The sequence below is a fragment of the Podarcis tiliguerta genome (assembly GCF_965153285.1).
Source record: "Podarcis tiliguerta genome assembly, chromosome: 2".
NCBI lineage: Eukaryota > Metazoa > Chordata > Lepidosauria > Squamata > Lacertidae > Podarcis > Podarcis tiliguerta.
In genome coordinates, this window is record NC_139535.1 from 45,494,170 (window position 1) to 45,520,026 (window position 25,857).

General features: G+C 39.6%; 1 protein-coding gene across 1 annotated transcript in view; it reads right to left on the reverse strand.

The window, feature by feature from the left end:
• Positions 1-25,857, reverse strand: part of FBLN2 (fibulin 2) — a 122,014-nt gene that overhangs the window by 9,451 nt on the left and 86,706 nt on the right. Inside the window, 6 exon segments of the mRNA XM_083420707.1 lie at positions 1,501-1,626; positions 2,675-2,803; positions 6,384-6,527; positions 6,853-6,990; positions 9,210-9,344; positions 18,680-18,820. Of these exon segments, the coding sequence (XP_083276833.1) occupies positions 1,501-1,626; positions 2,675-2,803; positions 6,384-6,527; positions 6,853-6,990; positions 9,210-9,344; positions 18,680-18,820 (813 nt within the window).

Sequence of the window (25,857 nt, forward strand, 5' to 3'; positions counted from 1 at the left end):
TCGGGTTAAGAACTTTGCTTCAGGATGAGAACAGAAATTGTGTTCCAGCGACGCGGCGGCAGCAGGAGGCCCCATTAGCTAAAGTGGTGCTTCAGGTTAAGAACAGACCTCCAGAACGAATTAAGTACTTAACCCGAGGTACCACTGTATTGCTAAAGAAACATCTATATTTGAAAGAGATCTAATTAAAAATAAATGAAAATATGTCTCACGAATATACAAATGGGAAGTGAAATAAGAGCAAGTTAAGTCAGTAATGGTGAGATGGGCGCAAGATCTTGGGTATAATAGTTATATGGAACAATGGGAACAATGGGAAAGACTATGGTGTGCTATAATCTCAGGGAAAATATTATGGTGGTTTTTTAAAAAATAAATTTTTATTAATTTCCAATACATTTGTACATTTTTAACCAAATTATAACAAAACATCTCTTTTGGAATTCCTTCAGCTTCTCTGGCAATCATCCATGTTAATATCTTAATTATGCATTTCCTTTATACATATTGCCATTTGTCTTCCCTCTCCCTTTTATTTCTTTTTTGACAATATTTCTCAGTTTTTTACAGCGCCTCTCGAAACCCCACTAACGTTGTTTGTATATCGCATACATTTTTCAGATACTCTACAAACTTTTCCTCAGGGAAAATATTATGAAGATGATATATAGATGGCACCTTACTCCAGCAAGATTGGAAAAAATGTACAAAAATAGATCACCTATCTGCCGGAGATGTAAAAAAGAAATAGGGTCTCATTTGCATATGTGGTGGAACTGCATAGTTATCTGAGACTTCTGGAACAATATTTATGAAGAACTTAAAAAGATATTTAAACTTAATTTTTAAAAAAGACCAGAAAACCTCCTTCTAGGCATATTGCCAATAGAAATAGGGAAAAAATATAAAAAATTGTTCATGTATCCAACAACTGCAGCCAGAATATTAGTGGCAAGAAATTGGAAAAATGAAGCAATACCTACAATAGCAGAGTGGAAAGCCCTAATGATAGAATATCTACAGCTAGCAAAGATGACAGGGAGAGTAAGAGATCAATCGAAACAGAATGTATATAAAGAATGGAGAATATTTAAAGAATATCTAAAAAAATATTGTAAGAATAAGAATCTCCTGGCAGAACTAGAGTGATTCTTGTAAATAAAAGGTGGAAATGATATTATGTTTGGAAGTACGAAAATAATTAAGTTAATTTGAGACTGTAAATTATAAAGGAAAGAATAGATATAGTAAATGAAAATATTTGGAAGCCTTTTTTAGCTATTTCATAGTAAATGTTTTTGTTCTTTTTTGTGAGTTTGTAAATAAATATGGCATTTACATATATGAAACTTATAGTATTATTTTTTCCCCTTCTCTTTTTTCTCTTTTTATTTTCTTTCTTCATTTTCTCGCTTTGTGTCTGTATTAAATGTCGTTGCGTTTTGATATTTTAAAATTCAAATTAATAAAGATTTAACAAATAGATGTTTAGCCCAATACCTTCACAATGCTTCCCATCATATGCCAAGCGAAAGCCAGTAGAACAGGAACAATGATAGGATCCAGGAGTATTTTCACATGAGTGCTGACAGAGTCGGCCAGGATAATTCCAGCATTCATTTATGTCTGCCACAAATGCACAGTAAACAAAAATATAAATCGAGAGAGAAAGAGAGAACAGGAAAAATGTTGAGGACTGCATTGATTAATTGCTTTGATCTCATTTTTTATTTTCCTAACTTTGTATGCTACTTTGTATTAACATATGATGTAAAAGAAGCTCTACATTTAAAGCAGTGTTATGTCACTTTAAACAATCATGACTTCCCTCAGAGAATCTTCATAACAGTAACTTGTTAAGAGTGCTGGGAATTATTAGGAGACTCCCCTATTCGCACCACAGAGCTACAGTTCTTGGAGTTTCTTGGGATTGATGGTTAGGAACTCTTCCAATATCAGAAGATATTGCACATTTGCACTTTCAAAATACTGTGCACAAGCTTTAGAGTATCCACTGTCCCCCTGCCCCCCTGACTAGCATGCACACATTTTCATATCCAGCTGCCAAACATTTTCCTCCCAATGAAAATTAAATTGGATAGAATTTGACATGAGGAGGGTCCAGAATATATACATGATATATTGTATTTTTGTATGTTATTTATGTGCACACTTAACCCCAGTATATTCATTTTTGTACTCCTCAATTGGCTGGAGAACTGCATTGCAAAATTCAGAGAAGTGCCAGAAGGATGGCTGTATTTCAGTTCATATGCTGTTTCAGAAAGTGTGACTTGAGTAGATTTCCTTTTAAATGGGAAATGAATAGAATTTCTCCTCCAACCACACTTGTGTCAGAAACTGAACTACTCTCTGGTCCACAATATATTTACAGCAGAAGGGTTTTTCACCTATGGAATCCTCCCGATTCAGTTCTTATCCAATCAATTGCTTATACTTGAAATAAAATTAGAACATATTCTCACTAGTGCTTCTGATTAAGAGACAAGCGGGTCACTGCGAGTGAAGGTGGTTTCAGAAGCAATTCTATTATCTTGTTTGAGTTCTAGTGCTATGGAATTAATAATTGTGCTGGAAACGGCAGCACTGCGCACTGGCCTGAGGTCCATGTTTCATCAATCAGCAATATCATCTCCTCCTGTGCCACACATACCAATGCAGGTCCTGCTGAATGAATCATACTGATATCCCGTCTTGCAATCACAGCGGTAAGCTCCAGGTAGATTGTGACAAATCTGTCCCTCGCCACAGCGGTGTACGCCGGTTTGACATTCATCAACATCTGCAGAAGCAAAAGGTAGCAATTACTCTCACCGCAGAGGGCCAAGCTGATGGTCATTCTCCAAATATCACAGTTTGCAGGCAGCTGTACTGAATGAAGAGGCTTGCATCATGAGAGTCAACCTGGAGCAGAAGCACGGTTAACTTTTCCCTGACACTGCAGGAAAAGTGATTAGCGATCAGCAATCCCCGTCTCCCAAAGCTGGTTTCATGCAGGTCTATGCTTCCAGAGGCCAGTGTTTCAAAATGAAAATGAAGATGCAGCTGGCAAGGTCTTAGAATGCACTCTGTGGTTGGTTCCAAACAAAAAGATTATCAAAATAAAAAGAGATGTGCCCTTGACATTGTAATAACATCTACATTTATCTGACATTCTCCTGTCTGGTTTGTGATGCTTTGATTCATTAAAACAGGATTTCCTGAGAATGGATGAGTTAGGCAAACAATAATAGTTTGACTTAATCACAATTGATATCTGGTTTCTCCCCTTCTCACCTATTAAAAAACAACAACACACAGGATTTGAGGATTTGATCGCACAGAGGGTTGTAGCCTTTTGATACAATCCACCGTAAATTTCCTATACTCACACATTTCCCATGATGTATGGAATCTACAAAGTGCTGGAGTCCCAACTCTGTAAGATGAGGGAGTGATGGTGGAATGGCACATGCATAGCTTTCCTATAAAATGGACTAAGGGATTTACCTGCAAACAAATATAGTTGGGTACAGTGGTACCTCGTTTTGAGTCCGCCCCCATTTAGGGTCCATTTCGTCCAACGTCCGGAGCAAACCCGGAAGTAGCAGAACGGGTTACTTCCGGGTTTGCCGCTCACGTACACGCAGAAGCATTGCTTCGCGCATGCGCAGAGCAGCTCTTTGTTGAGCGTCCCTTTCGTCGAGTGTCCGTGGCTCCGGAATGGATCCCGGATGCAAAAGGAGGTACGACTGTATATGGAAATCATAACCAGAGCATCAAATAACAACCCTCAGTGATAGACATCAGTCATGTACTTAGCACTCAGAATTAAGAAGCAACCAAGACCATCACATTTTAGTTGGAATCTCTGGTGAATGATAATTGTATATTAATGTTGACTGTAAGGCCTCACACTGTGAGGCCTTCTGTACCCAGAGGTCTGCCAGACTGCTTTCCTTCTTTAAGATTGTTTTCTAGTTTCCACACCCCCTTAACTTGGATGCTACACAGACATCTTTTTGGACCATTTATGCAGTGATAACTAATATCACATGCTTCTGGACAACTTACCATCTTTCCCCTTTCTTTTTTCCTCAGCTAAAATAGGTCCTTGTCCAATCACTGTTGTGCTAGGCATAAGTTTAGGCTTAGCCTCCCAGGCTGCATGAAACTTCCTGATCTAAAAAGCCCCAACTCATGATGTCTTTCCCTGGGTTTAAATTGAAATGCAGAAAGCCAGGGTAGCAGGTTCAAAACACATGAGATAGATGCAGAACCAGAGGTGGTTTTGAGAACCGCCGCCCCCCCCCCCATTGTTAAGACTGAATACAGGCCCTGCAATGTACTTTGGGAGATGGCACCTCTGCTGTTAGGCACACAATAGGAACTACCTAAGATGTCATGGGGTTTTCAGGAGGTGTTGCATCCAGAAAGGCTGGACATCACAGACCGTTGAAGAGATTATTTGGAGAATGAATGAAAGGATGCTCAGAAACACCCCTTGGCAACATCAAAAGAAGAAGAAGAAGAAGGAGGAGGAGGAGGAGGAGGAGGAGGAGGAGGAGGAGGAGGAGGAGAGTTTGGATTTGATATCCCGCCTTTCACTCCCTTTAAGGAGTCTCAAAGCGGCTAACATTTTCCTTTCCCTTCCCTTCTCCCACAACAAACACTCTGTGAGGTGAGTGGGGCTGAGAGACTTGACTAGCCCAAGGTCACCCAGCAGCTGCATGTGGAGGAACGGAGACACAAACCCGGTTCCCCAGATTACGAGACTACCACTCTTAACCACTACACCACACTGGCTCTCAGTAGGCAAGTACAACAAGAACCAGCAGGCCAGCTGAAAAAATTCTGATGTAAAATGGTTTTAAAAAATCCAGGACAAATTTTAGGCACAATAGCCACAATACCTATATGTCTTTTGTGCAAAGTTCACTAAAAGGCTTCATCTAATTTTGCATGGAAGCATGACTAGAAACTGTTCCAAATAATAAATGATATAAATAAAATATCTCTAGTGTAGAAATCCATAGGGAAACTTGGGTACAGTTAGAAATATTTCCTGTTTTATCCATTATCTAATCAGTTGTGTTTTAAATAAATATATGAATCAATATTGGAAAGGATGGATATTTTTCATTAAAGCACTGTCCCTTTGGTTCTGTCTTTGTATCGCAGCAAGCATGAAAAGTTAATTTTAATATAGATTTAAATCTGCAAATTAGCAACTTTAGTTGCCATTAATTCATTGGTCCAGCCCTTTGATTAGCTTCTGTGAAATTGTGTGTTCCAGTGCATTCAGCTTTAATTATGTCCAGAACATTATTCAGTCAGAAGTGCACCATATTTCACGATAGCTACAGTATTTTTCAATTAAATATAGGATAAAGGTGCTGCTAACCAATCTACTGAATTAGAGAGAACGAACATCACTGAGAAGATGAATTTTCTAAACAAAAGAAAGCGACCACACAGACTCAGTTTTGCTGCGGAGGCTTGTCCAGATGATCTATTTATATTACCATATGTTAATCCAATCTGAAAGCTAATTATCCAGAAAGATGCCTCTTATGAAAAAAGGAGAGAAAAGTCGAACCACAAAATCTCCTGGTTCTGTTGTTTATGCTCCTCCCTTTTAAAAAAAGAACACACAGTAGAACATTTAGACTCTAAGCAGAGGTGCATCACTTACCTGTCTCTAGAGAGAGGCGCAGTGCTTTCACTGAGTGTGCCACAAGGCTGACCTCTGTACTTGCCAAATTTCTAAAAGAATTGCAGTTGGGCAGAGGCAGGAAAGAACAGACACCACTGAGCAATAGTCTGGATTGACAGGATTGAGTAGCGTGCTTGGCAGTGGAGGTGGAAATGTCTACAAGAGCAATGTGCAGGGATGGCTTGCACATGAGGCAGAATGAGACAACTGCTGTAGGCAGTGAGTATGGCAAAACTGACACCCCCCAGGGCCTTTGCTTCATTATTGTTCAGTCCTCTTGCTGCTGCTGCACCAACAACAACCACCACCCAGCATGGCTACAGTCTCCACTGTTACTTCCACTTGCCTTGTTCTGAAGAAAGGCAAAGGAGGTTCTTCCTCAGAACAAGGCCTTGTGGGGAAAGTAGCCAGGAGAGAGCCTGCACCACCTCCGCGGTTTGGAGGGGGGAAATGGTTTAAACTTAAAAAAAGTGTTTAAATAAGTCATCACCAGCTTTAAACATTGTTTGCAACAAATGCTTCTATGTCTTATGGGAATCTGAGATGTGAATATGTATAGAAAACTGTCCAAAAAACCCCCAAACCCAACCCTATTTGAATGTAATTATTGACATTTAAGGATGGGGGATATCCAGCAAAATTAGCCAGGTTACTTAGTCTGTCTTACCAACACATCTGGCTCCATCTTCACTTGAATGATACCCTCTGCTACATATTAAGAGGTTCCTCTGACAAGTATAAGATCCAACAGTATTGATGCAGTTGAATCCAGCCTTACACGGCTCCGTAAGTGATGTACATTCATTAATATCTGTGGACGAGAATATACATTAAGCTTTCAGCTAGTAAATTAATCAGGGAGCCATCTTCCAGCTGTCATTTCTTTCCTATTCATTTGGTTTTGATTTATTATTCAAGAAATTCTAGGTTGCTGGAACTCTATGAAGCCAATGTTTATATATTTAACGCTATGGAAATCTAATCCTTTTTTAATAAAAAACATTTTAAAATAGTGAGATAGGTTTTAGGGGGAGAACAGTAAAATTTGAAAGACCATTAAACTTGAACAATTATGGGTAATATAACAGTATGTGGAGCTCATTCATCTACAACTCTATTGTTCGAGTTGAACTCACCAACACAATTACTCTCTGGATCTTGTAAAAATCCATCCATGCACCGCTGCTTTGATTCACAATAAAATGATCCTTTTGTATTTTGACATACAAAGTTTATCTTGCAGCTGTGAGTTCCTCGTTCACATTCATCAATGTCTTAAAGGAAATTAAAAAGTAAAAGTGGATTAATCTAGTGATAGCTTTCCTAATTTTGTTGCCTTGGCTTCTCTGATGTCTTCCATTTGTTCGTTAATGTAGATTAGCTCAAAAGAAGTTTTCAGAGGGTGACTCTACAATGCGAAGCTGCAATAATGTACAGCATCACAATTTAATCTAAGATCATTTATGGCATTCCTTTATTAACTAATCCAACTTAACCGGAGAATGTATTACTCTGTGTATTACGGACGTGTAACGGCAGAGCAAAATTCACACAGCCTATATGGTGGCTAACCTTTTCTTATTAAATATTCTAAAACACAACATGCATCTTCATTTCATGTCAGATAGGCCATCTGAAGAATATTTACGGAAAGAAAACCAACTCGGGCTGCCAACAATTCCAATCTGTAGCAAAATTCATGGATGAAGAAATCCAAAGACAGATGTCTCCTGCTGTTAAGTATCAGACTCATATGTTACACTCTTTCAAATGTTGCCCACATTGCCTAGTCATTCTGCCAAGAAAACAGGATGAAGCATCTTAAAAATAATAAAGATGCATCTACACCACATGCAAACGCATGGAAATGACAGCAAGTAATCAGGCATTACTTATTATAGGGGCACTTGAATTATAGGCCTAGAGGCCGGTCATCCATCTGAGGGCCACTTAGGCACCTGCTTTGTAATTTTTAATACATTAGCTTTCAAATGAACTAGCATATTAAATTTGGCATAAGATGCTACATAGACTATGTGTGGAGAGATGTTTCTCAGCAGGTCACACTGCAAGCCATTTCCCATGATGCAGCAGGTCCAGCCGCCTACCAAATTAAAGAAAATTTCACAGCCAAGTTCGTAATTAAAATTAATTTATTCATCACATCAATTTCCTGCTCAAGGTAGCATGTACAGGGGGTAGTCTTCCATGTCAGTCTTACTCAGAGTAGATCCATTGAAGTTAATGGACACGATTAACTTAAGATTCATTCATTTCAATGAGTCTACTCTGAGTAGGGCTTAGTTGAATGCAACTCAGTGTTCCTAGATTGTCTCCCATTCAATTTTATGGCAACAATTTCATGTATCAGTTTGCTAAAATCAGGGGCTTCACCCCACCCCTAACATTCTTAAATTCATAAGCATCTGTAAATGGTAATGATGACAAATATTTGAAACTAGCTAACATAAACTGGAGTGTCTGTAAGCAATTCAAAGTTAGAGAGTTTCCTTGACAATTATTATCATGCTCCCCTTCATGTATCCAATAAACGCATGGAGAGAAGAGAGATTGTAACTGCTGGACCCACAGTGTTCAACTGATGGTCCTGCTCCAGCCCTGAGCAGAATGTAAGTAAATCAGGGAAGTAAATTACTGCCTGGTGCTTGGATTTCTTCCATATGAACACCTTTTCTAGGCACTGGCAGGGCAATCAGAGCTGGTGTAGCGGGACTGGATTAGATCCAATGACACCAAGTGACAGCAATGAGCCTAATGTGGTATTAACACAGGCAACTGGGAAACACTGGCCTGCGAGTGCTCCAATTGGAGAACAGCCTTTACCAAAGGTGTCATGGGTTTTGAAGATGCCGGAACTCAGGATGGAAGGGTGAAATGCGCTAAGAGGAAGGCACGCTTGGCAAACCATCACCACGATCAACTCCCGCCCGGAAACCTATGTCCCCACTGTGGAAGGACGTGTGGATCCAGAATTGGCCTCCACAGTCACTTACAGACTCACTGTTAAAACCGTGTTTATGGAAGACAATCATACTTGGCCATGAGTGGTTACCAAACCAGCAGCAGCAGTGGATCCCATGCTAGCTCAGTCCATCCCTGCCCATAGAACACCCTGCACTTTCAGCAGGTAGAAGAGACCTTGTAACCTGATGGAATGGTGCTAGCACCACTTTATAGGCATCTGTTCTGGGCTGGGTGGCAGGAGATCTCTACCACATCCAATCCTTCCCCAGTGTAGCATATTTAAGATTTGAGTTGCACTCTGATTCATGTACTAGGTACATCTGCTTCTACTAGGAGGCTTTCTCCTTTTCTAAAGTATTAACTGCAACCCAAGATTCTTTTGGAATACCCATCTCATTGCACTTAGGTTGTTGTTATTAGTGTGTTGTGCTTATATTTATTTTGAAAATTAAAAATATACTACCCCCAGCACACAAATCACCACTCATACTAAAATAAGTAAACTCACCAACACATTCACCATCCTTCAGCTCATAACCTGATTCACAGTTGAGTTGCTGAAGACATGTAAAGGATCCAATTGTGTTAACACAGTGCTCCCCTCTCTTGCAGGTATGAGCGTCTGTTATACATTCATTAATATCTATGAGAGGAAACAGATGTCAGTATAGCACACACCAAAGAACTTACCTCTTTTAAGTTCACTACAGGAAACCAAACATCTTAAAAGATTTAGTAGAAGTTATTTTGTCCAAAAGGAAAGGTTTACATGGTGCTATTTCCAGAGTTTCCTGCCAAGGTAGAGGAGCTTAAAACACTTTCATTTTATAGGTAGAGTTATGAGACATATTCCTTCTTTTGATTTTGCACTGAATGATGCATTCATCAAGGTCACAGTGGAAAGAATTGATTAGACACAGAAGTTAGGAAGGCTTTGATGGGAGGCTTTACATCTCATGCGCAGGATGACCCCAGTTAAGACAGCACATATAATTTAGATTTCATGTTCATTAAAACATTTTCAGAGAGATTAAACCACTTAGGTGCAACAGGGCACAAAGGACAAACATGAGTAGAACAGCAATGCAACCAGGAGTAAGAACCACAAAGAAGGACAGGTATCTTTGCCAGCATTTAAGTAAGACTAGTTCATGCTATACAATAGGAGTTTGCTCTAGGGCTGTAAAGAGGACCTATGGTTGACAGTTGGGCTGTGGAGGTCCAAGGATTTAAGCCAGAAGCTGATTCTTGCCATTTCCAATTCAACTGTGACAGTAATACAGATATAGTCCGTAACAGATGTTGTGGTGGAGCTGTGTTCATCTGACCTCCCTCTGGCTGAGTTACTGCTGCAAATTAGGACAGAGAGGGGGAGGAGTGAGGAAGCAGCAGGGCTGGGGTACAGCAGATGTTCTGGCAAGAGCACTAGTTTGGTTCCACTGGTGCATTTGCACCATGCTGACCACAACACTAGTTCACTTCTTCTTTTCTTCATCCTGGTATGCAGCAGCATCTCAGCCAGAGGGAAGGCACTGTATGCTACTGGGTATAGTAATGGTGACAGGGACATACATAGCAAGAGGCTGTAGCAGAGTGAAATCCCTTCACTTGTTTTGTGAGAAGGTCCAGGAATTCCTAATATAGCCATATCCTCAATCAGTTGTATATCGACTTATTCACCAGATCTTACGGAAGGCAGTGTTCGCTAGGAGTGTTCACAGGTCCCAAGATTTCCTGTGTGGGTGTCCATGCTCTCTCCATTTTGATCTGTGATTCAGCTTCTGAGCTGAATTAAAATGAAGTTCTGTGTCCCCCATTTGCTATAATAGAGAATCTTAAAAATATGCATAGCTTTCTCCCTTTTTGGCCAAAGTGGATGAAATTTACAGGTACATGAGCCTCCCTCCTTCACAAATGAATTAAGCCTGCCCAGTGCAGGCTGAGTATATCTGGAGAGTTTCATGCAGGACACGTTTTTTAAAAAAATCTTTAAACAAAGGAAAATCTGTAACTTTTTTGTTTTCTATCCAAATTGGTGCAGTTTGCAGGCATGGCCATCCCTTCTGAGGCTGTCAAATTCAGAATGATAATTGCAGTGGTTCTCCCAGCAGCGAAGAACATTTTGGTGTGGATACAACAGAATTTGGGACAGGTGGGGTAGTATTGGTGGTGAGGAAAGAACATGGAAAGACTGGGATGGGGAAAATGTCACCACCCAGCTGGGACCCTGTTACTCCATGGTTTGGTGGTGGTGGGTGGTCTGCTGCCTCTCGTGGATTTTGGGAAATACAGCATCTTTTCCCTGGAAGAAATATAATTCCATATTTATTTCCACAGGAGAAGCAAGTGGTGAAAAAAATATTGCTGAATGTCTGGGGTGGGGAAATGTAACTCTAGCAGCATGGACCATTACCCCAGCTTGGTTTTGTTTCTCAGAAACAATATGGCCATGCATTCTTCAGACAGCTGAAGCCACAGATCCACCCAAAAGCTTAGGTGGTCCCTGATTTACCTTGAAATGTCTTGAAATGTCTGGCAACCCAGCCAGATTGGTGGGGTATAAATAATAAAATTGTTGTTGTTGTTGTTGTTGTTGTTAATGGCACAATCCAACTCAGAAATATGAGACCTTTCCCTGAATCACCCCAATTCACCTCATCGTTTGAGGTACACCCCACTAAATCCAGTCCTCTTGGGAAAAGAGCAACTACACTAGCAATGTGTTCAGATAAAATAAATCCTGAAATAAATAAATCCTCAACCAGACAGTCCATCCGTAATATACAGGCTTTATTTGATAGAAATACAACCAACAAGCCACTTATGTCTCATAAGCAAGAATGATGCATCTCAAGAATAAATCAGGGGATTTTTTTTTAAAATGTCAAAGGCAGAAAGGGTGTAGAAATCCTACTGGGAGGCACAGAATAAGCCAGGCTGACAGCCTTTATAAAAACAGACAAATACTGAGTCAGACCAATGGCCCATCTAGATTAAAATTGCCTTCACTGACTGGCAGTGGCTCTCTATGACATCAGGCAGGAGTCTCTTCTAGCTCTACCTGGAGATGCCAGGGATTGAACCCGGGGCCTTCTGCATACAAGACAGATGTTCTACAGTACATTGTATTACAGTAAAGTAATATAATGGAAGAATACCTGACTCGGCAGTACTGCATGTGAAAATGATCTGAGGATTGCAGTTAATCACTAGCTGAGGGATGAATCAACAGTGTGATGATGATAATGACCTGATCTAGAGGTTCTCAGACCCCCTTAGACAGTTTGGGGAAGGGCAAGGTGTGGGAGGAGAAGAGGGGGCAAAAGTACCGTTGAACTAACAGAAGACCTTGCATGGGCTTCTGCTACCAGGACTAAGTTAGCTGAATCCTGTCCAATGAAGTTGGTTGGTGGTATGGGAAATAAGTCATATGAGAGAAGTCTGAAGGTCCTGGGTTTGTTTAGTCTGGTGAAGAAAAGGCTGAGGGAGAATACCTGAAGGGCCTTCATATAGAAGAGGACAAAGACTCCAGACACTGTTCCAGCACTTTCACAACGTCTCCTGATGAAGATGGAAAGGAGAGGTCGAACTGAGTGTCGTCTGCACAGATGTGACACCACACTCCAACTCTCCAGATGACTCCTCAAGGAACAGGAAAGTGGATTTCAGCTGTACATTAGGAGAAACTTCTCAGTTATGAGAGCTGTTTTTCAACAAAACAAATTGCCTCTCTCTCACTATCAGGGACAGGAAGGGAGCCAAAGGGTGGGAAGAGGAACAGGAGGATGATCCAGGGGAAGGGGCCAGTGATTTGTGGGTTTCTACGCCACCCGTGAGGCAGGGTTCGGGTGGTCAGAGATGGGAGAAGAGGAGGCAGGAGAAGAAGTACAGGAATGCATAGAGGTGGAAGACATAGCCTCAAAGAGAACTGGGCTGTTAGAATTTCCTCTGTCCTCTCCCCTGCTGTCATCCAAAGATGAGGAGGGTTTAAAGCGACAGGAGCAGCTGGTGCTGCTGCACAGGAGAAGCCACCAGTTGCTTGCACACACTACATCAGAAGGTGGGGTTTAAATGTGCTGATGGAGGCATGATGCACATTTGCTCCAGGTCTGAAGAAGGAGATGCCTAGCTAGCTTTTTAACAGGAGCTGTGCATGTGATTCTTGCACCTTAGGAGCTGCTGTAATAGAGCGCTGTGCCTCTAAATTTCCAATCCCATGTCCTCACTGGGGCAAGGTGCTTGGGACACTCACTAAAGTTTCCAAGGTGAGGTTGGGAAGTCATCTGTTGGGAGAGGAGCAGGGTATGCTCTTACTCTCTCCATTTCCTGTATCAAGCAAAGGGGCTGAGAGAAGGTGTACAAGGCCTCTTCCAACTCTCGATGGTTCTCAAAAAGCTGCCAGAGATTAAAGATGGAAGGAAACAGAATGTAATTGGAATCCCTAAGTGACCTTGAACATTTAATTAAAACTAGAATGATATGGAAACATGAAAACAGAGAAGACTCCAATTATTTTCACCATCTCCAAGATGTATAAATAGCTCCCTCCCTGGAATTTATACCAGTGAAATAAATTTCACAGGTTTGACTTGCATGCTGATTGATTTCAGTTGAATGTGAAGACTTAGTTGAGAGAAGAAAATGCAATCTATATTCTTTGGGAAATACTGACCTGTCAGGAAGCAAACTGAATCACACTGCGAAACAAATATTTTCAACATTGTCTTATTTGTAATGTGAAATCATGAAATTTGATGAATGCCAACAAAAATTAAATAACTCACCGAGTCTATGAAAACATTCACAGAAAAGTTTACTTGTGGCCCAATTCTATTGATGTTTACTCTATGAGACTTACTTCCAAGTTAGCATATCTCAGAATACAAAGGCTGTAATCCTCAAGATACTTACTTGGGAGTGAGCCCAAAGAAACTCAATGGGGAGTGCTTCTGAATATATCTTCTGCATAGCATATCTTCAACACTCCTAAAATATGTGGCCGAAAAATCTCCTTGAAGTATCCTCCTAGTTATCACGGAAATGTTCAGCTGATCCTGCCTTTTGTTTGTTTTTTTTACAAGCAACAACGTTAACAAGTCCTCTCATGTTCAGTTCAGAGTCAGCTTTCTAAATATGTACAGCATATGGTTGCATTAATATACTGAAACCTGAGTGGGGATTTTAATGCAATCTTTCATGCTTTTTACATGAATTACTTTTCTAATATCTGCTACATTTCATTATTGCCTTCTGTGAATATTTGGGTAGCTTTAGAAAAAGTTGCTGCAATGACATGAGTCAAAGACTTTCTGAGAGCTTGCAAGACTCCCACTGTAAACTGCTTGCTTTTACTCTAATGGCCATCCTTCAAGGGGGGAACTCCTAGCCAGTCTATCCATCACAAAACGATTGTCTGCAGTCATTTCTTGGCAAGTATCCATGTACGCAAACTTGCAGAAGCGGCTTGGCAGATGGAGGTGGAGCCGCTATGGTAGTTTCCTGGCAGGCCGGCCACTGTTGCTTACCCAGAGAGAAAGGGAAGGGGTGAGACCACAGGAAGGTCAGTGCTGTGCAAACTCGTAAGCAGGAGCAATGGAATGGCAACACTAGCACCATGCCTACCTCCCCACCACCTTGCCTCTCTCCCTCCCGGCAAGTAATAGCTACCCACCTGCCAGGAAGCTAGCACGGTCACTCTGCCCCACCCAATGAGTCACTTCTGCACACTTGTGATGCGATGCATCAGCCTCTGCTGTTCCTGCCAGCTTCTCAGTCATTGGAGGCTCTGCAGAGCACAGAGCTGAGTACCGCCAGTAAACAAAGAGTAGTTTGGGGAGGGCCTGATATTCCTCAGGTGTTCATGACTGCACTCAGCATTCCCATCCAGGAACACAGGGAATCTGCCACCCCACACAAAAATACCCATGACACTAAAACTCAAGGTTGATTAATGAAACTGATCAGCGGTTAAGGAGTATAAAAGGGAAGTGTAGACCTGTATAGAAAAACAGGCTCAGTCACAACTAAGTCTGTAAGTTGAAACATTGCTGAGCCGAATGCTAAACACAGAGGTTTGCTAACCTTTGCAGTAAAGATCCCTTCCTGCGATCCCCTTTGGTAGAAGTCACCCCCTTTGGTGTAAGTCCTTCCTGCCTGAAACTACTACTAGGATGAGAGGTTTGCAAGCCACACTTGTAGCTGGGATCTTGCTTACACTTCCTCTTGGCTAAAGTGGCAGAGACCAAAAGGATCTACAGCAGCCTTTTTGCTGCCACCTGTTGGTTAAAAGAATTTGTAAGAACATAAACTGGTGGACAGTTTATGTTGCAACCTATTACATTTTTGCATCTTGATGTAGCACAAAAGGAACACCACCTTACCGGCTGCATCTTCAAATTAACTATAAGTACAGCCAAATGATTTTCATTAACACATCTAGACCTTGGGAGGAATTTGGGTTTTGTTTGCTACCAGTCTCTTGTTGCTGTTGCTCTTTAGCTTAAATAGATGCTGTTGTTTGGCCATATCCGAGGGTCGGGGGAGTCTTTGAAGGGTGCTACCTAAAGATTGCTGCCTAGACATCCAAACTGGGTCACCAGGTTTTCCTTGGGATAAAAATGCAGAGCTAAAGTTCCCAATGTTTGTAGAAGAACTGACTATTAAACCACTCTGAGAATTGTTGCTCTGTTAGGGAAATAGGGGTCTCCTAACAACTCTCAAATCAAACGCATCCATTCTTAAGGAAATTAGCCCTGAGTGCTCACTGGAAGGACATATCCTGAAGCTGAGGCTCCAATACTTTGGCCGCCTCATGAGAAGAGAAGACTCCCTGGAAAATAGCTTGATGTTGGGAAAGATGGAGGGCACAAGGAGAAGGGGACGACAGAGGACGAGATGGTTGGACAGTGTTCTTCACATCACATTGTTCAAATCACATTAATTCCAAATTATACAGCCAAATTTTAAAATTTTGGGGGGTACCCATACATCAAGCTCCGCACGAGTCCAAAATTCCAGATGACTCCAGACATCACTTATTTGCTGCTTTTATTAAACAGTTCCATCCAGTTCGATTCGGATAGATCTTTATTACTTTCTTTCTCTTCTTGTTGTTATCATTTATTCCTTTCTTTGCGATCTCTGATGATTTTCACAAACAGATTGAAGATTTGGCGTCTCTGTGTGGGTTTTGTGCTCTTCCAAGCTCATATTATTCAGGAACGACCTCTGTTAATCTTTGGTCGGTCCATTATTTTTCCTCAGGCTAGCCCAATAAATCAGACATTATCAGGGGCTCTGTCAGGTCAAACTTGCATTCCAACCTTCTTTCTTTTTCAAATAGTCCTGAATCTCCTCCCCCTCCTGTCTGTTCTCCTGCCAGCCTGTCTTGGCGAGACGCCATGTTTTTTTAACTGCGTCATAGGAATTTTCCTTCTTCTCGCCTTTCGATCTTCTCGTATTGTAATCATTTCCCCCACACAGTTTTAAAGTTCTGTTTATGTTTTTTTAAAACGCGACGATCTTATTTCTTTCTAGGGTGGAGGATTATTATAGTCATATCATGTAAAGGAAATAAAGAGAGTTTTTTTCCTCCACCCCCCCCCTTCGTTCCAGCCTTACATTCTCATGGTGGTAATTCATCAAGAGATTTACTTATCCATCCGTCACTCCCGATCACAGAGATGCATTAATCAGCAGTCCTTATCGTCGAGCCTCACTTGATATATGTGCTTCAGCCTTCTTCCGATCCGTTATTTCCAATTAGTTCCAATTATAATTCCAGGCTGAAGCAACCAGCACGCGCTGATTGGAATCGGCGTCGGGAAGATCTGATTCCATCGAGGGCTTTTGCCAAGTGTTCCACACCCCCGTCTCTCGGATCAGGGGGTGCATTATGAACACCGCTGGCAGGGCAGCCCCCCCCATACCCTTGGGGGGGGGGGTAGGAAGGCTGCCTACTTCCCATAGCAGCCCCTTAATACCTCGTATGGGTCAGAGAGATGTTATTGTCGGCCATCTTCCAACGCGCCACCTAGTGGCCCCCAGGTTGGACAGTGTTCTCGAAGCTACCAGCATGAGTTTGACCAAAGTGCGGGAGGCAGTGGAAGACAGGAGTGCCTGGCGTGCTCTGGTCCATGGGGTCACGAAGAGTCGGACACGACTAAATGACTAAACAACAACAACTCTCAGCACCTTTAACAAACTACAGTTTCCAGGATACTTTGGGTAAAGCCCAGAACCCCTTAAAGTGGTCTTCTACTATCGTATATGTATAGTGCAGCTAGGATGTATGGCTTTCCAGGATTGTGCAAATGTGCAGGACCTCAGAGGCAGGCTCACAGCTGCTTTGCTCTTCCCATCCTCTATATTCCAACTGCACAGTGAGCTAAAACAAAGTTTGGCTTAGTGTGTTGTCCAAACCTACGTTCACTCCTCACCACAAGTTGTGACCAAGGAGTGGGAATAAAAAATGCTGGAGAGAAGCTTACTGTGTTGTGTGAACTAGGGCAGTTTTGTGGTAAACATGAAACTTTTGGGAGAGAGAAAAATGCAGTTCTTATTCATGGAACAACACAGAAGAGGTGTCTCTATGCTGCATTAATAGACAGTGACTTTTACAGCATGTCTGACTATCAGGAATTCTGGAAACCCACTTAGGAATGCAGCTGGAATTTCAATCTTTCATTATTTAACTACAGGAAATTCAAGAGACAATATTCTTCTTAAGTGATCCATTTTGGAACCAGAGAAGATGGCTCCCTTACTGGTAAGTTTACACATACTGATGTTATTAACAACTTCAGACATTAGAAATGCATAATTTGCAGACATTAAGTTCAAAATCGTTTATATTTCCCCCCAAAATAGTTCAAGACGGAGCACGAAAGCAGTTGAGCTGGCCAAGGATTCTTTATGGTTCTTTCGAGGGACAGCAACTCAATAAATTAGAAACCATCCTATATCTGTGGTTTTCCCTGCCTCCTTAAAAAGTCAAGAAAATGTTAATAATGGCAAATGAGTACTCCGTGTACCACACGTACAGCAAAGTCAAATGCAAAGACAGGAAACACGTGCATATGGAATATGTGTCAGAAACAACATTTATCTAGAACCATTTGTGCTGCAGTATAGCTCAGACAAAACTTAACCAGGAGGGGCATGTCTCGTTGTGAAAGAACAGCCGCCTTTTGGTATGTGTTAAAAGTGTATGCATTACATCTCACACTAGTAAGGAATATTGGCATCAGTTACAACCAGTGCTATTTTTATATATAAAAAAGAGGTGCCAGAACTCACCATGAACGCCTATTATAATGGTATTATAATGGTAATGGCGCCCACCTTAGAGGTGTCGTAACTGAGTTCTGGCTGGAAAAAAGCTCTGGTTTCAACTGTGTTCAAATGTAGGCTTGGAGTGGAACCAGCTGAGGGTAACGGGGAATTTTCAGGATGCTATCAAAGTGGCATAAAGGACAGCAACGCAGCCCAGGTTTGGCAAATCCTTCCACTGGCTCACTGGCCCACCATGGACCATGCAGCTCCATGGCTTCCTATTAGGGATGGGTAAAATATAACCATTTCAGTTCCTCCCAGTTCCTTCTTCTCTCCCCACAGTCCTTCCTGGATGCACTGTCTTTCACTGTGGTCATGAGACAAATACATGAAGCTGATATAAGAAGACAAAAGCCACAGATGTTATGATGGTTCATACAAAGGTAGGTGATTGAAATGGTCACCTCTCCTCTACCAGAATGGAGCCATCACAGCTATGGATGTTTAGGACTATATAGAGATTTTGCTTGGGCAAAAGCCACGCAACAGAAAATGGACAATGTTAAACACAATCCAGATAACAGGACATGCCTTTTCGTAGACTTAAATACAGAGAGGGAAGGGGGGATTATAGCACCCAAGATATGAAGCTGAGCACATTGCGTAGCATGAAGAATTATGGTGCCACCTATCATATCCTCTTACCAACACATTTTCTATGCATGTTGAGTACAAAGCCCTCTGCACAGATAACACTGTGGTTGACACAGTAGAATGATCCCCATGTGTTCACACATAATTGTCTTCTGGAGCAACTGTGAATACCTGTAAGGCACTCATCCAGGTCTTTATCAACACATTGCAGTCAAAAGGGAGGGGAAAAACAAAATTGTATTAGAATTACTCCGGGGAGGAAATAACATTTGTTCCACACTGAAACTATCTAATTAACAATGTGCCTGAGTTATGGTGCTATAATTTCCTTGTGCTAAATTTTCAAGTCGTTGAACTCGTTCAAGAATTGAAGGTCTCTGGATCTTCAGCTGGGCCCTTTTGCGCTGTTGACTTCAATCTCTTTTTTTTTTTTTTTTTTTTTTTTTTAAATACTTTATTTTTTTCATTGCAAAATCATGACAAAAATTACGAACTTTGAATCCAAAAAAATACTATACAAACAAACAAAACGGAACATACAAAAAAAAACCAGAAAAAAGGGGAACAAAACAAAACCAAACAAAAACGAAAAAGCACACATTTACAAGAAAAAAAAAAAACATATCATTACATACATTTACACATATTGACTTCCTTTCTTTGTTCTAAAACCTCAGTAAATTTACTCTTACTGTATTGTTGTGTCTGGTTAAATTACTGTCATCTTTATACTATACATATACATATACATATATATATATATATATATATATATATTTGCTTTCGTAGATTTTCACGGGTACAGGAATGCAGGTTTTGGTGTCCTCGGGTGTCTTCCCGTGTAAAAGTTGGGGTGTCTAGGCGACGTTTCGACGAGGTCTCACTCGTCATCTTCAGGCTGGTGCTTTCGGCTTCTTGTTACTGGAACAGAGCAGGATCTCAGTGTTTGAGTTCCTATAAATACTGTTGAGGAGGTGTGGTGTATAGCCTCCAATGTTCTGGGCAGAGAGGAGGTTCCCAGGCTAGTGTGCCTTTTCTTCTTTTGTTCCTTAATTACTTGAGGGATATCTTGAGTGATTTCTTGAGTGATTTCCTGAATCCCACTTAGGTGGGTCATTAGGTGTGGATTAGTTTATATTAGTTTATATTAGTTTATATTAGTTTATATTAGTTTATATTAGTTTATATTAGTTGTGGATAAGGCTTTAGCAACTAATCCACACCTAATGACCCACCTAAGTGGGATTCAGGAAATCACTCAAGAAATCACTCAAGATATCCCTCAAGTAATTAAGGAACAAAAGAAGAAAAGGCACACTAGCCTGGGAACCTCCTCTCTGCCCAGAACATTGGAGGCTATACACCACACCTCCTCAACAGTATTTATAGGAACTCAAACACTGAGATCCTGCTCTGTTCCAGTAACAAGAAGCCGAAAGCACCAGCCTGAAGATGACGAGTGAGACCTCGTCGAAACGTCGCCTAGACACCCCAACTTTTACACGGGAAGACACCCGAGGACACCAAAACCTGCATATATATATATATGTATATATATACACCATTTTTTTTTCCCTTTAACCCTGTAAAGCATCATTCATTACATACCAATACACTTACTCCAGAACAATGTTTTTTCATATACTCTTTTGCACAACCCCATTCTTTTAATAATTTCTGGTCCGATTGTCCCCTTATAAATGCTGTGAGTCTTGCCAGATTTATGTATTCACAAAATTTAATTTGCCAATCTTTCACTGATGGAATTTTCCTCCCTTTCCAGTTTTTTGCTATAAGCATCCTGGCAGCTGTTGTTGCATAAAGGAATACTTTCCTTTGATTTTCGGGAATATCGTTTGTAATTAATCCTAAAAGGAATGCCTCTGGTTTTTTACTGAAAGATATTTTAAACATCTTTTTGAGTTCTTCGTAAATTTCGTTCCAGAATTGTTTAATAGGTCGGCATTCCCACCACATGTGAAACATTGTTCCTGTTTCGTTTTTGCATCTCCAACAGGTATTCGAATTTAGTTTATAAATTTTAGCCAGTTTTACCGGAGTTAAGTACCATTGGTACACCATTTTCATAAAGTTTTCTCTTATTGTGTAACATGCTGTGAACTTAATATCATATTTCCATAATTTCTCCCACTGTTCTAGCCGAATCGCATATCCTATATCCCATGCCCATTTGATCATAACTTCTTTTACTTCTTCATCCTTTAATTCCCATTCTAATAAAAAATTATACATTTTGGATATATTTTTTTTGGAGTTTTGTAATAATACTTTTTGTAAATTTGATTCATCTTTCTCAAATCCTATTATTTTATCCTGATTGAATATTTGTGCAATTTGGTGATATTGAAACCATGTAGTACAGTATTGGGTCACCTCTTCATATGGTCTTAATTTTATTTGACCCTGTTCTTCCTTTAGGAGTTGCTGGTATGTCGCCATTTTCCCTATAGTATTTTTCTTTTTAACAGATGTTACTTCTAATGGTGAGACCCACCATGGGGTTTTCGGTTCTAACAACCTTTTATATCTCACCCAGACCTTGTACAATGCATTTCTAATTACGTGGTTTAGGAAATCTTTATGTACTGCCACTTTGTTATAAATTAGATATGCATGCCAACCATATCTATTGTTCCATCCCTCCAAATCCAAAATGTCACTGTTATCCAATTTGATCCAATCCTTGATCCAAGTAAAGCATGCCGCATCGTGATATAGTCTCAGGTCTGGGAGTCCAAAACCTCCCCTATCTTTTATGTCGGTTAGTAATTTGTATTTGATCCGTGGCTTTTTGCCTTGCCATATAAACTTTGTTAGGTCCGTTTTCCATTTTTTGAAACAATCATCTTTACCTATTATGGGAATCATTTGAAAAAGGAACAAGAACTTTGGTAAAATATTCATTTTAATAGCCGAAATTCTACCCCAGAGTGTTAAATTCAATCTTGTCCAAGTTTCCATTTCTCTTTTTGTTTCTTCCCAGTTTTTTTTATAATTATCTTCAAACAAATTTATATTTTTCATTGTTATTTGTATCCCTAGATATTTCACTTTTTTTACAATTTGTAATCCAAATTTTTCTACCAGTTCCTTTTTCTCTTGATCTCCCATGTTTTTTACCATTAGTTTCGTTTTTTCTTTATTCAAAGCAAAACCTGAGACCCTTCCAAAGTTTCCCATTTTTTCTAGAGCTTTTGCTATGCTTTCCTTTGGGTTTTCCACCATTAAGACTAAATCATCTGCAAATGCCCTTATTTTGTATATTTTCTCTCCTAGGGATATTCCATTTATTTCTTGATCCAGTCTGATTTCTTGATTTAATATTTCCAAAACCAAAATGAATAATAACGGTGAGAGTGGGCACCCTTGTCTGGTGCCCTTCTGTATTTTAAAATAATCAGTTGTGTCATTATTTATTATTATATTTGCTTCTTGTTGTTCATAAATTGCTTTTAGCCCTCTTGTAATTTGGTCCCCCATGTCCATCTGGTCTAATAATATTTTTAGAAATTTCCATGATACTTTATCAAACGCCTTTTCCGCGTCCACAAAGACAAAGGCTACCTTCTTACTCGGTTTCATGTCTAAATACTCGATCATATCAATCACTGTTCTTATATTATCACTCATTTTCCTGCCTGGCAAGAACCCTGCCTGCTCTTTATTTATGCAATCCTGCAAAACTGTCTTTAATCTTGTTGCCAATATTTGTGCATAGATCTTATAATCATTATTTAGTAATGATATTGGTCTATAATTGGTTATAAACTCTTTATTTCGTCCTTGTTTTGGGATTACTACTATGTGAGCCTGTTTCCAGGTGTTGGGAATCTTCCCGTCTTCTAGTATTCTATTTAAGAGTGTCTTCATAGGTGATAATAATGGTTCCTCTAGTTTTTTGTAATGTATTGCGGTAAGACCATCTGGACCTGGGGATTTTCCCAGTTTCATCTTAATTATCGCTTGATGAAGCTCTGTCGTGGTTATTGGGGAGTTTAGATCTTGAATCTTTTCTTTCTTAATTTTAGGTATATCCTTTCCATATAAATACTCTTTTATTTCATCCTCTGTCTCATTTCCTGCTTTATATAGCTTGTTATAATATTTTATAAAGCACTTTTTGACTTCTTCAGGATTATCTAAAGTTCTCCCTTCTTCCACTATTTTATCAATCAGTTTTTCCTTTTGTCTTTTTTTCAATTGCCAGGCTAGCATCTTTCCGGGTTTATTTGCAAATTCGAACGACCTTTGTTTCATCCATTTAATATTATCCTCAATTTCACTATTTAATATTGCTGAAGCCTGGGTTTGTAATATTTTTAGTTTTTGGTTTATTAGTTCATTTTTTGGTTGTTTTGTTAATAATTTTTCATTTATTCCTATTTCTTTCCTTATTTGTTCTAGTTTTTGCTCTCTGATTCTTTTCCTTATTGCACTTTGTTGTATGTAAAAGCCTCTTATGAAAGCTTTACTTGCATCCCATATTGTCCTGATGTCTGTATCCTGTTCTTTATTTAATTCAAAAAATTCTTTCATTAGTTCTTGCGCTTTTTTCACAATCTTTTCATCATTTAATATTCTTTCATTAAGTCTCCATCTTTTATTAGTTTTCTTGTATTCCTTTAATTCTAATGTGACTGGGTTGTGGTCTGTAATAATTTTGGTCTGTATTTCTGCTTTTTTAATTTTAGTTGTTAAATTATTTGATACCCATATGCTGTCAATTCTGCCGGCTGATTTTTTAACTTCCGAGAAATGTGTATACTGTCTTTCTCCTGGGTTTTTATATCTCCATGTGTCAATCAAATTTAAGTTTTCTACCATCTGAAAGAAGGTATCTGGGAGTCTGCCTTTTTTTGATTTTCTTTCCCTCTCTGTCCTATCTAATTCTATTGATGTGACACCATTTAGGTCTCCCATCAGAATAATTTCCTCTTCTATAAATTCCAGTAAATTAGCTTCTACTTTCCTGAAGAATTCTGTTTTGTTACCATTCGGTGCATAAACTCCTACTATAATTAAATGTTCTTTACCCTTTGTTATTTTTACCCCTAATAATCTACCTTCATCATCCTTAAAGATTTTTTTTGCGTCTAGTTTAGGGTTCACATAGATCACAATTCCCCTTTTCTTTTTCACATCTGAGGATATAAATTCTTGACCCAATCTCTTGTTTTCTAAAACCCTTCTGTGATTTCTAGTCACATGGGTCTCCTGCAAGCATATGATATCCCATTGTTCTTTCCTCAATACATGTCCTATTTTATTTCTCTTCCTCTTATCATTTAAACCGTTAACATTCCAAGATATAATTTTTAGGTTCATTAATCTTTATTATCTACAAAGGTTTCATTGAGTAAATAAAAGAAAAGAAAAGAAAAAGAAAAAGACTCACAAATTTTTAGAATTTTGATATTATGTTTCTTCCAATCTCTCTCCCCCCCCCCGATATCCGCTTGACTCTCTATGCTTCTTATGGTGTCTGCGTTGCCTCCTCTCGGTCCAATGTCGGATCTCCAGTTAGTTCTTTTTTATACTTCCTCCAGAATTTTCCCAGCTCGTCTACTGATCTAAAAGTTTTTCTTCTGTCCTTGTATGTGAAGGTGATGCCCTCAGGGAATTCCCACCGGAATCTAATCGAATTCTTCTTGAGTGCTTCTGTTACTGTCTTATAATTCTGCCTTTTCTTCAAAATTCTTTTTGGAATTTCTTTGAATATTTTGATAGGCCTATCTTCTATTATTAACTTTGCTTGTCCTTTTTGATGTAATATTTTGTCCTTTAAAAGTCTTGAGTTGAAAAAGATTAAGCAATCTCCTGGCCCTTTATAAGTGTCCGATCTTTCTGATTTGATCCTGAAAATTTTATCAATATCCAATAGCATCTCTTCTACTTCTACTCCCAACCAGTTTGCAATCTCCTGTGATAGTTTCTCTTGAATTTGTTCATCGTAAGTTTGTGGTACGCCTCGGAAGCGGAGGACCATCTCCTTCTGGCGCATCTCCATCAATGATAAATCATCTAACAGCTCTTCATGAGCTCTCTTTAAGTCGTTAATTTCTTCCTTCGTTGATTCTTGTGACTTTTTAATGTCCTTATTTTCAATTTGCAATTTCTTCGTCATTTCCTCTTGTTTGGTGGATTTACTCTTAAGTTCTTGTACAGATTTATCCAGTTCTTTATTTTTAAGTGAGAGGTCACTTATTTGTGTTGTTAAGTCTATTATTAGCTTTGAGTTTTGTTGGATGTTACCAGCTAATATGTCCAGCTTATCATTCAGGCTTTTTTCCATCCCCATTATAAGATCTTTTATGTCAGCATTGGGGTCTGTTTCAGCTGTTGATTGTCTTCTCACTTGTAGACCCGACCCAGATGTCAGTATAGTTTGGTATTTTTTAGAAGCCATAATTGTCTTCTTCCTTTCGGCTCTGGTCTAGATGTCTTTATTTCAGTCAAGAATATATATATTCCTAAAACTTTGAAAATGCTCTGTTTATAGTCTATGATTTGGTCCTTTTATTCCATCTGTTGGGATTGAAAGTCAGTTAAGATTCCAGTGGTTTCCACTATATCATTACCAGTTCATCTCAAATATTTAAAAAAAAATCAAAAAAAAATAAAATATCAAAGTTTTAATATAAATTTAGTTAAATATTTTGTTTTATTTTAATTATTTTGGCAGTTGACTTCAATCTCTATGGATTGCTTCTGCAAACTTCTCCTTCAGCTTCCTTGGATTTAGTGGTGCTTTCTCTTACTTCTTACATGCCAAAGAGGCAGAAGGTGAAATACTGAAGTCATCAGGGTGAGGAAGGTCCTTCCCAACAGAAACATATTTGCTTCTGCTATTAGTTCTAGCAGACTAGTCACACAATACACATGTGAGGTCGCTTTGCACAATACTATCTTTGACATATTGAACTGAATGGCAAAGTCATTGCCCAAGAGGAGCACATATGACAGTCTTTAAGTGACTCTCATTGGCCCTCAGCCAGAGTGGTTTCCTATTCAGTTTGCCGTGAGAAACAGAACATTTTCTCCTTACTATCAAATCGCTCGCTCGCTCTCTTTTAGTTTGCGGTGGCATGAAGGAAATGCCCCAATTCCTGTGGTATGCTCTTGCTTAAGCAAGACCTTCTTGCGTACAAGAAGCAACCACAGGAGGCTTTCAATGCAGTTTTCACACTGTGGGTCATACACCAGCACTT